This window comes from Hippocampus comes, unplaced genomic scaffold (genome assembly GCF_001891065.2).
Source record: "Hippocampus comes isolate QL1 unplaced genomic scaffold, H_comes_QL1_v1.1 scaffold201, whole genome shotgun sequence".
Taxonomy (NCBI): domain Eukaryota; kingdom Metazoa; phylum Chordata; class Actinopteri; order Syngnathiformes; family Syngnathidae; genus Hippocampus; species Hippocampus comes.
In genome coordinates this window covers 366016-377732 of record NW_017805558.1, presented here as the reverse complement: position 1 = coordinate 377732, position 11717 = coordinate 366016, and the positions used below count along the sequence as shown (strand labels likewise).

The 11717-nt window shown below is 41.6% G+C and overlaps 1 protein-coding gene and 1 long non-coding RNA gene across 2 annotated transcripts in view; one reads left to right on the top strand and one right to left on the bottom strand.

The window, feature by feature from the left end:
- LOC109521806 (uncharacterized) overlaps positions 1 to 3706 on the bottom strand; it is a 20688-nt gene extending 16982 nt beyond the window's left edge. The window contains exons 1-2 of the long non-coding RNA XR_002169435.1: positions 3694 to 3706; positions 485 to 487 (exon numbers count right to left, since the gene is read on the bottom strand). This is a non-coding gene — a long non-coding RNA (uncharacterized LOC109521806). The remainder of the gene's footprint in view (positions 1 to 484; positions 488 to 3693) is intronic.
- The window catches only part of LOC109521805 (contactin associated protein family member 5), a 212063-nt gene that overhangs the window by 31301 nt on the left and 169045 nt on the right, over positions 1 to 11717 (top strand). The window contains exon 2 of the mRNA XM_019879860.1: positions 9835 to 9945. Within this exon, the coding sequence (XP_019735419.1) occupies positions 9835 to 9945 (111 nt within the window). The remainder of the gene's footprint in view (positions 1 to 9834; positions 9946 to 11717) is intronic.

Genomic DNA, 11717 nt, shown 5'->3' with positions numbered 1-11717 from the left:
GGAGGGTGTTATGTGCTCATTTTGGCCCCAGGCGGGATTCGACCCCCCGTCCCCCGTACGCCAAACCGATGCCTTACCAACTGAGCTATCCAGCCGCCGTAGTGGGTTTATATATATATATATATATATATAATTTTTTTTTCATTTTTGCACATTGCTGTCTATTTTCCAAATAGCTTTCTAGCCATGAATAGGTAACACACCTTTTCCCATACTTCACCAATTTCCCAAGTAATTGTCTGAGATCTACTGTATCAAACGCCTTCTGTGGATTGAGATGGAACCCAATAGAATATTCATTTTCATTTGCATTTGCAATATCTTCTACCATTTGCATCACTGCATATGTAGTAGTCCTACTTTTTCTCAACGCTGGTTCTCACTATTCTTTTTATCATTAATAAACAAATTCAATTGCTTCACAAATAACTTCTATAATATTTTGGGAAATTGGAGAAGTAGGGAAACTGGTCTATAATATGACTGACTGAATAGTTCTGGTTTGGATTTGTGTTGGATTGCTCCCCTACGTTCATCAGAAGAGCCGTTTTTACAGCGGTGTGACATACGCAGATTTATGTGAACATCGCGTGATTTATCAAGATGGAGTTCATTCATCTATTCATCACCGCAGTCACGATTGCTTTAATACTTTCAAAAACAAGTAAAAAGTAGCTTCAAAAAAGTTATTTTCTCAGACAAGCTTTGGTTGGTTGCTGCCATGTTCAAGCCCCTACAGGACGATATAACTACGCATTTATTCCAACACAGAGCATGGGCACCTCAGGTGCAGCTGTTCAAGCTAGCTCACATAGCCCTTCGGTGTGTTTATCCGCAAGTGTCAAAATGCTCATTTTACACAACGGAAAGCTGTGTACAAAATACCAAAACAAAGTCTAACCCGCCCCACCCCTGCATGGACTTAAACTGTGCCTTGTGCCAGACTTTGGTTGGTCACGAAAATAGAGCCCATGGGGGCCATCCACCAACCATCCGCTACTGCATCCATCAGAACCATCAAGTGTTGCTCAGCACTCATCAATGAATAATCTCATGCTGTATGGAATACATTTGCATCACTGGCTGCAGTGCGCATAAAAGGAGACAAACTCATGGTGTGAACCCTATCGTCCCCTGACCTCAACCTTGTTCAGAACCTTTGGAACGTCCTCAAGTATGAGGGTGGGAGAAAGAGAGTGGGAGACAGATTCATATCAAAACAGCAGCTCTTGAGGGTTATCTAGACAAGAAACTCTTACACATAATCAAACTCAAACGTTTACTGGATGCAAGAATTGTGAGGCTGCTATCAAGAGAGCCAATGTTAAAAAGTAACTTGACCTGTTAAAATATTTTTAATTAAAAGAGGTTTTGATTTCACTAAATCCTTCCATCCATTTTCTGATCCGCTTTTCCTCACAAAGATCACGGGGCACGCTGGAGCCTGTCCAAGTTGTCTTCGGGCAGTAGGCCGGGACACCCTGAACTGATTGTCAGCCAATCCTAGGCCAATTTCAGTAAATATAACCCCTAATGTTGCAGTTTCAACAAATAACATTTTTAGTTCTGTACAACATACAATACGTTTTGAAAGTCTGTCTGTGTAATAACTTGGAAGAGTGCATTTGAAGTTTTGGGTTTTAATCTAAACATCTCTCTCTCTCTCTCTCATGAATGAATGAATACTTTGTCATTGCACACTTGTTCCAACGAGATTTTGCGGGAGCCTCCCCCCCAAGCGTATCGTGAAATATAAAAATATAAAAAAGTATATAAATACATTGCACTCCCCTAGACTTACACACAATCACATACACACGTTTAAAAATTGATATTCAACGTTATGGAATGGATTTTTTTTTTTAATTGTGATGAAAAATCTTCAACAATATTTCGCAGCACCATAAATTACACATCTAATGGCTGCATCTTCTTCATTGTCAGAGTCGCATCATCTTTTCTTCCTTATTTTCTACTGTTTGTATATTCTTTCTTCCTTTGTTTATTGTAGCTCAAAAACAACTACTTATGCCAAAGGTCCTATATTCCGAGATCTGTTTTAATCAAGGCCGTCGGTACAATTTCCTTTGGTCGGGTCTTGAATGTCATAATTAAACTTCTGTAAGAATTATTTTTCCAAAATAACTGCAGTGTGACTTACTTGGTCAATCAGTTGAAAGTGAATTTTGTCGTTCTGCGTTTGGAGTTACACATTTGTGCTTGTGCTTCATTTGGTTAAAAGATTTGATGAAAATACTGGGGTTAGCCTCAGAGGATTTTCCGTTATCCCCGAGGCTGAAGAGCAGCTTTGCAGGCAAATCGCCTTCATGAGCCATGTTTGGCAGACCACCATGTCTGCAGATTGGAAGTGTACGGGGTGCAGCTGAAGGGTTTTTGTTGCACACAAATGTCCTCTTGCCTCCACTCATTGGCTTGTAGATTCATAAGATTGTACAGTTTGAATACAATACATTTCTTGAAGTTAGGTGACATTTAGCTCGGACATGTTTTAAAAGATTTCCCACTGAGATCAATTCAAGTAGAGATTTGTACTAGTGTCTTCACTTTAATGACCCTAGCACACTTAAATTTAAAAAAACAGTTAAACGTACTGGCGCCAGTCCTGACTGTCCCACTTGTACTCTTTGTGCTTGCTTGCATCAGGATGATTATTTGTCAGTCAAAGTAGAAGTTTATTTAGAAACTGCAACATAAAAAAAAAGAATTAAACGTGTACATCTAAACACCAAAATGCTGAAACCAAATTGTCATTTATTTTTATGAAAAATCGCTAACTTAATGCAAACGTACAATGTGAAACACCACAGGTGGGTTAACTTTACACACAGAGAGCTGCAATTGTAAACTTAGATTTGCCTGTACACCGTAAAAAAATGTTTTGCACAAAAATATTGGTCAAATTATTAAATTGTGCGAATTTGGGAAAGGTATTAATTTTGTTTGTCAACGCTTGTACAAACTGCGATATCTGTAGTCCCTAAGTGCATGAAACAAAAGTCATCATGATGTGTACAGTACTCCACTTCTTAAGTCTACACACCGACTTTCGGTTAGTTAAACAATACGTCTCACAGAGTACACCAATCACGAAACGGTTTGGGCCCATGAGACCTTACGAGTATGCCTAAAGAATCTAAACAAAGAAAGAGCTATTGACTAGGCTGGCAAACAGAGCCCCGAGTGCAAACTAAACACGTTTCAGCAAGCATTTATTAGACCTGATACGGCGCACAACTTGAGAATCAACTGCCAATGCATGCTGCATTTCAGGCTGCCTGGAAGTCTGGAGCTTATACGGGTTGACTTCAAAGTCTTCCAGTCAAGTGGAAACAACAAAACATGACTGCTGACTGCGATAAGCTATTATTTGTTTTGTTAGTGACCTTTTTGTAGGAATTGGTCATTTTTTATTTCTTTATTTTTTTTATAATGTCAGACAGATCATTTTTGTGAAAACTAATCAACACACCAATTTCTATGCAGAATCTTTTGAGATGAATGATGAGAGGTTTTATGACTAATAATACAGATAAATATAGTGTACATAAGTCTTCTAATATGTCTCTATGGGCATATTGTGTGACATCTCTAATTGCCCCACGGGGATAAATAAAGTTTTCTGAATCTGAATCAGACTATTAAATTTATGAAGTTGAGGTACAAGTATTAAACCCTTCTGACTTTTAACGGCAGTCAAATCCATTTTTGCTGCTCAGAAGTTGAAAAAGAACAATTTCAGCTTTCTGGAGTGCAAACCGACCTGAACCAAAACTATAGATAACTGTCCTTTCATCATTCGCTTTTATTCTCATTGTACGAGAAATGTATCTATATTTTATATAAAACGCCTTTCATCCCCCACCCGCCCATTCCATTACATTTTTTAACTAGTTTATGTATCATGTACTTCAGTTAATTATGTATAGTTATTTTAAATATTTAATTTTCATTTTTCTTATTTTGCTCTTTTATTTCATTTGTGTAAAGCACACAGCACAGTTGCCTTTGAAATTGAAATGCGTAATGCAAATAACCTTGCCTATAGCACTCTATGCCAGTACCCGGTGTGGACCAAAGTGTTGAAATTTATACAGGAAGTAGAAAGTGGAGAAAATGCAGAGCTGTTCACCTTTTGGAGTTTGCATGGACGAAGAGCAGTCAACCTTATTTTTTTACGTGGACCAAATACATTTCCCTGAGAAACTGCACTCTACATTACTCGTGGTTGTTATTTTCGATGAATGTTGGAGCCTTGTCATGCAAAATGTTGTGTGACGCTGTACATCTCTTCTTTTATTTATAATTTTATCTTTTGTTTTATTGTTTTTGTTCTTGATTGTAAAGTGTCCTTGAGTGTTGTGAAAGGTGCTTCTAAATAAAATGTATTATTATTATCATTACATGAATATGGACAAATATGGAGTTGTCCTACCATTCAAGTATGTCTATTACAATCTCTCTCCCTGATCACCTTGTTTCCAAATTCCGATGTGTGAGAACTCTCATTCATCAACAAATACTGTATAACCTATTTGTAAACTAGAGTAAGTAAAGTAAAGATCGCACACAGCAGTTTACATGAATATTCTTCCAGGAGGAATCAACCTCAAGAAATGTACAGAGAATGGCAGAAACTCATTGAAAACACATTCGACAAGAGCTTATGCAACTGGGTTGGGGTGACTTTAAGATTTGTGCTGTCAATTATTATTCAGTCTTCATAATGGTGTTTGCTTTAAAGGTACAGCATGCCTGTATTTGTGTGAATTTGTCTTGTCTGTGGGGGGGGGGGAGATCAACAAAAAAATCTGCCGTAAAATATATGATTGCAACAAGGCTGTAAAAAGAAGGTGAACAACGTGTTTTAATTCTTGAGCCCTGGGTTATTTTAATCAAAGCATATCACACTGAGAAGCAGGTCATTTTCCTGGACTACCGCAGCCTTCAAGAGGGTTGTAAAAAAGGGTAAGAAGTGTGCATTACACATAGGACAGACCTTCCAGTACAATGGCCCAACAGCAAATTTTAATCCGAGAAGGCTCAAAATTTTACAAAACATATTTTTGACGATCTGATTTTAAAAAATGGTAAAAATTTGCTGACCAGTCATACCATTGTTTTCAAAATGCTTTAAAAAGAGGCTGAACGGTGTAATGCAATTCTTAATCCTTGGTTTATCTTGATTCAAGCATGACACACAAAGCAGTACCCATTTGCATGAAACAGGACTGTCCCCCAAAACGGCATGATTTTAAGAGGGTGATAAGTGTCGTGTAAGTCTAAGTCAGAGGTTGGCAACCTTAAATACTCAAATACCCCTTTCCCACTGCCGCAAAACCATGGGTAAACACGCTTTTTTGGGCAGTGGGAAAGGCTCACTGGCCAGTGTCAATCCGTGTCCACCAGCATGCCATGGGAGGCGGGTTGTGATCGCCTCCGCTCCGTATCGCTTGCAGTTAGTAAGCCTACCACAGGAGCTGCCCGGTAATTACGTGATGACATAGGGCGATATGGTAGCAAAGAGTTGATCCTCTGCTGCTTTTCGACCATTTTGAGGACGATAAAAAGCATGATAAAAGAAAGAACACTCGCTTCCATGTTGCTTTGTTTACCACCAAGAAATCTGTCGCACTATCATCTACGCAATCACAGCGTGGTGACGTAACCAGACGCAAAGTGGTGGAAGGGGGGTCGTGGGGGCGCAGAATCGCCTTCTGTTAATCAATAGGAAAGGGACAATATGCCAATTAGTTGCGTGTCGCCACGGATCACTACTATCCACTAGTTTCAGTGGGAAAAGGGTAAAAGAGATGTTTTGAGTGTTTCTTCCCTTCCCAAAAAACAAGAAAAATGCAGTAGGATCCACAAAACTATTTTGACATCTCAAGTGAGGGTAATACTGTGTTAATTAACTTTTTTACCTGGTGTTGGAGAAAAAAAAATAGTGTGCTGTGCTGCTGTCACATGGAAAAAAAAAACTTGCAGGGGTACTGTGGAAAAACTAAAACAAAAAAAGTCCTGAATAAGCCCAATAAACCAAAGTAACAAACAAACAAAAACCCATGACAGTAAAATAAAACAACATGACACCAGCAACGATTCGACACAGACTGACAGCATCCTGGGAACTAAATACAAGCAAACTGACGAGACAACAAGGAACACCTGGACAAATAATAATAATAACAATACATTTTATTTGAAAGCGCTTTTCATCATACTCACACTCTTTACAAGAGCTTAAAACACAGGATAAAAATGTACACTTAAAGACAAGCATACATGATTTACAAAAAACACATTTAGATGAACAAAAAAAGCAAAAATAGGTAAAAAGAAATTAAAAGGTGTTAAAAGCATTGCGGAACAGGTGAGTTTTAAGAGATGATTTGAAGGATTGGAGGTCAGTACAGTTGCGGATGTGTTTTGGTAGAGCGTTCCAGAGGGTGGGGGCAGCGACAGAGAAGGCTCGGTCCCCCCAGGTTTTGAGCTTGGTCACGGGGATGGCGAGGAGGTTTGTGTTTGAAGAGCGGAGGTTGCGGGAGGGAGTGTATTGGTGAAGAAGGTCGGAGAGGAAGGAGGGGGCCTGATTGTGAAGGGCTATATAGGTGAGGAGGAGTTTAAACTGAATACGCTGGGGAACGGGGAGTCAGTGGAGGTTTTTAAGGACGGGGGTGATGTGATTGAGAGTGCGGGTGTGGGTGAGTAGACGGGCTGGGGCATTCTGGATGTACTGTAGTTTATTGAGGAGTTTGGAGGTTGTATCGTAGAGGATGCTATTGTAGTAGTCAAGGCGGGAGGTGATGAAGGCGTGGATGAGGGTTTGAAGAAAGTGAAAGGCGAAGACGAGAAATGTTTTTGAGGTGGAAAAAAGCAGTTTTGGTGATTTGGGTGATGTGTTGGTCGAAAGAGAGGTTATTAACAAAAAGGACACTGAGGTTGCAACAGTGAGGGGAGGGGAACAGGGTGTAGTTGTCGATAGTGAGGTTAAAGTTGGAGGTTGTTTGGGTGAGGGACCGAGGACCGATTATTACCAGTTGAGATTTAGTGCAGTTAAGAGTGAGAAAGTTTGTTTGCATCCAGGATTTGATATCTGAAAGACAGTAAGACAGGGTGGAGTGGGTTGTTGGGGTAAATGATTTGGTGGAGATGTACAATTGGACGTCATCAGTGTAGCAGTGGAACTGGAGACCATGATGACGAATGATTTGGCCGAGGGGTAGAAGGTAGAGGATGAAGAGAAGAGGACAAGAACAGAACCCCGGGGGACACCTTTGGACAGTGGGGCAGTGTAGGAAGAGCAGTTGTTGTGTATGAAGTGTTTCCTGTCTGTGAGATATGAGCGAAGCCAGGTGCGGACTTTGTCGGGGATGTTTCGGGATTGCAGGCGAAAAAGTTAGATGGAGTGGTTGATGGTGTCGAAGGCAGCTGTAAGGTCAAGAAGGATGAGGATGGAGAGTAGACAAGATACAAAGGGTTGAGGAAGATGATTGTTGAACACAAGGTACCTGGATGAGATGTGGAAACAAAACCTAAAGAGGAAGACAAAAAAAGCACATGAGGAAACAAAACCAAATATAATCTAAACAAAAACAGAATCATGAGAGTAATCCCTCCCTCAAGGTACCGATTCCAGATGTCCCAAAGTCACCCAGCGGCGGCCGCAGGATGTGTGCTTCCAAAGCAAGGACGGTTGATGGCCACAGGACGTGTGCCGCCGAAAAAGGGATCGTGGCGGTCGCAGGACATACACCGCCAGCACAGAGACGGTTGACAGCTGCTGGACGTGCACCGCCGAAGCAGGGATGGGTGCCGGCCGCAGAACATGCGCCGCTGAAGCAAGGTCGAATAACGGCCACAGGACATTCAAATGGTGCATTCAAGTGCGCTCAGTTTGTTCAAGAACCGAAATTTGTTCGTCATCCGAGGCATAAAAAAGTCAAAATTTTTGGTCGAAAACCGAAATGGTCGAGAACCGAGACGTTCGAAAACCGAGGTTTGACTGTACAAGCAAATTGATGAGACAACAAGGCATACCACATGGTGAGTGTTGAGGGAGAGAGTCACTTTTCACCAAAGCATGTCACTGATATTTTATAAAGACAACTGGGAACTGTTTTAACTTGTTGACACACTACGTCCCCTTTGAGCTATAAGCCATAGCAGCACAAACATGAAGCTCAGCCAAGTCTTATACGGTAAAGAGTTGTGCTTGAAAAGAAATGGAAAGCAAGATAAAGCACAGAAGCTCATCCAGCAGGGGGATCAAAAGTGGGAGCCAGGATACTTTTTGACAGATTACCAACCCTGTGCTTGCATAATGACCTCGGCTGTGCTGTGTCAAGACGCCATGACAGTGCTCTCATTTCTGCCCCTTGCCAATGAACATCTGCGAGTGCGGTTGCCTCCCCGCCAACAATTTGAGTCTCGGGATAAGACGGCTTGATCCACTTTAGTCACACTTGGAAATCAGGATTAGCGGGGAAATCTCTCGGCAAGCGAGCGCAATCAAACCGGGTCAGTTGGAATGCAGCAAGACGCTCCAAAATGCAAAGGAGCACATCCTGTCGACATTGTTTTTCAGATGGACGGCCTGTTGCTGGGAGGAAAATAAATAAATAAACGGACTTGACCAAGACTAATATGGCTTTTTGTAGCCGGGAGGCAAAGGCCTCTCAGGCGCACGTTGATGGAGCGATGATTGTAATCAAACTGGCGCCGGTTTTCATTCCACTCTGCCATTCTGGGCCTGAATGCTTCAACTCAGTTAATCCAAGCTGGGAAGTGGCTGCTGTTGTTCGACCGGCTGCTCTCATTGTGGCAGGGTGGGGGATGTAAGAATCTTCAGGGGGGTGGAAAAGAGGGAGGTAGTGACAGGTTTGGATGGTGAGACTGAACCAGCTACCGCCTGTTGCATTGCAACATGGGACGCTGATGTGCATGCGTGTGTACACACACACACACACACACACACACACACACACTCGCACACACACACTCGCACACACACACACACACACACACACACACATGCGCGTATACTCTGAGGGAGCGTTTTGTGTCTCGTTTGATGGGTCACTGCATGGGTTAATAGACTGTTTGAAGCATCTGAGAGCTGGATAAGTGAGGCAGCCTTGTTATTTTCTCTAATCCTCGCTTTCAAAGCTGCAACACCGACAGGTAAAGACGCATTTTGCTCTGATGTGTTCCACCGCTCACGACTTCCTGCATTTTCCAGCCTCAAGCTGCAAAGTGGATAAATCTGCAGTCAGGAAAAAAAATTCAGGTCAAACAGCCCTGCTAAACATGGAAGACTGATGCATGGATGTAAAATCAATAGCAGTGTCAGCTGTAAATTTGAACACAATGTATTTTGGAATGCTGGTTGTAAATTCCAAGCATTTTTTTTTCTTATATGTACTAATGGAAAGTAATCGGTTTCGAGTCACTCATGTTGCCATTCTAAAACCTTGAACTTTGCAGGTGATGTTTTAGTCCCATTTTAGGATTCGTGTTTTTCAACTCAAGGTATGATTGCATATGCCATTGTTCTCGATGTTGACCAAAACAAAAATGGTTGCCTACAGTAAAGAGGGCAGCATGGTGATAAGCATGATTAAAATCTCGGTGCAATGCAGTATATGTATGTAAATATGCCAGTGAAAATAAATAAGTAAAAGGTTTATTCTAATACAGCCGAATTAGGATGTTTTTTTGCAGCTCATTAATTCCGTCCCAGCTCATTTGCATTGTTTACATGCGACTAAAAATAAAAGTCACTGTTGTCACTCTCTTGTTGTTGTTCCCCGGCAGATAATTGCAACGGCCCTTTGGTGTCCGCACTACCGCGCTCGTCTTTTCAGAGCTCGTCGCAGTCCTCAGTCAGCTATGCCGCCCACCACGCCAAGTTGCACAGGACAGACGGTGAGTGGCTGTGCTGCGACCAGCTGTTACTTCAGATGTTGATCCTCAAAAAAAAACAACAAAAAAAAAAACAAACAACAAAAAAACTATCAGCTGTTTAAAGAAATTGTCACTTTATGTCTCCCCCTCCGTCCTCAATGGTGAAATGTTTTCTTTGAAGACATGCACTGAATCAAACCCTGCTCTGTCTACAAGCTCATGCCATCCATACAATCTTACTTCATCGACATTTCAAGGGAAGTTTGCTTTTCAGTTCATGAGTATTTTAACCGACAGTATTTAATTTATTTTGGATATATTATGTTATCCGTCATATGTTGTTCTTTGCGGGCAGCAAGGTGGAGTAGTGGTTTGGACATCTTCTTCACTGATGAACGGTTCGTGACTCGAATCTCGGCTCAGTCCTTCCTGTGCATTGCTTTCATTCTAGTCCTCGCATGTTCCAAGACCATACCATTTCAGGTACACATTGAAAGGTCTGCAGTTATGAATGTAATGTGAATGGTTCTTTTTCTGAATATCTATGTGTATGCTTGATCTCGCCTCCGGCCATAGATTCTTTTTGTTTTGATGAAAAGAGTCTTCTTGCCCCTCTGGGACATTTGCTGCTGGGCACACCTCAGATCCTTGGTCGAAGTGGAGAGGACATTTGCTGCTGGGCACACCTCAGATCCTTGGCCGAAGTGGAGTTTGGTTTACCTGATAATATTGTTCAAAGAGAATGTGGAAAACATCTACAATATTGGCCTTCTGATAACAGATACCCTGCTGTTTGCAGTAGGTAGTTTCTTGAGCTATCAAAAAATTCAGCTGGAGGGAGCAGCTTCATTAGAAGGGAACAATCTTCTGGCCTTTCTGGATGGTGCAGGGCGGGTGATCAACACTCAGACTACTCATGCATTGACTGAACTCGATCGCAAAGTGGGTGTGGTGGTGGAGCCGCTTTGTCAAAATGGAAAAGAATGAGTAGTAGTTGGCTGGAATAAACTGAATGACTGACAGGGGATTTGGCTAATTGACGCCACTGATAAGTCACAAGCTAAATGACGTTCAAGGCTGTCTGAAATTGTGGACGGCCTTTTCCCAAAACAACTGCTATCTGCACTTTCCCCTGGACAGAAAAACAATCCGATGAGACACTTGCATTCCTATTTGCCCTTGACCCCTCCTTCCCGAGTCCGAGACTGAGAAACCACAGGTGCTCAACATGCAGACATAAACAAACAACAATAACAAATACCCTGCAATATCTACTGAATGTCTTCGTTGGATTCCGATTCACTCCAGCACCACGTAATCCCACTTGATTGGCTGTAGCACTCCCAGGATGAGCTTGCTCATCGGTCTGATTGTGACATGTCCTCCCTGCCGCATTCCATCCTCCCCATTCACTACATGACAAGTTTTGAGAATTGATATACTTGTCTTTTTAATGTATGCTACGTGTGCTGAGTTTTGTTTTTTTTTCTTGGGCTCAAACCGTGCTCCCACTTAAGGAGAATAGTGGGAGTCTGTCAGGGTTTTTTTCCATCTTCTTCCCAATTGTTTTCTCTTCACATCTAAGATACCGGGGTGCTTAGCAGCTTCCTGTTGTGTCCCCACAGTGGCGGACCCTGAGGGCCAGCAAGGCCTTCTCTGCTGGCCTAAACATTCTCAGAAAAGTAAATTTACTTTTATGTATTTTATGTTATTTTATAATTTATGTTATTTTATTTTCATAAATATGTAAACAAAATTATTCTCTGTATTCTTTACGTCATATTATTTCCACT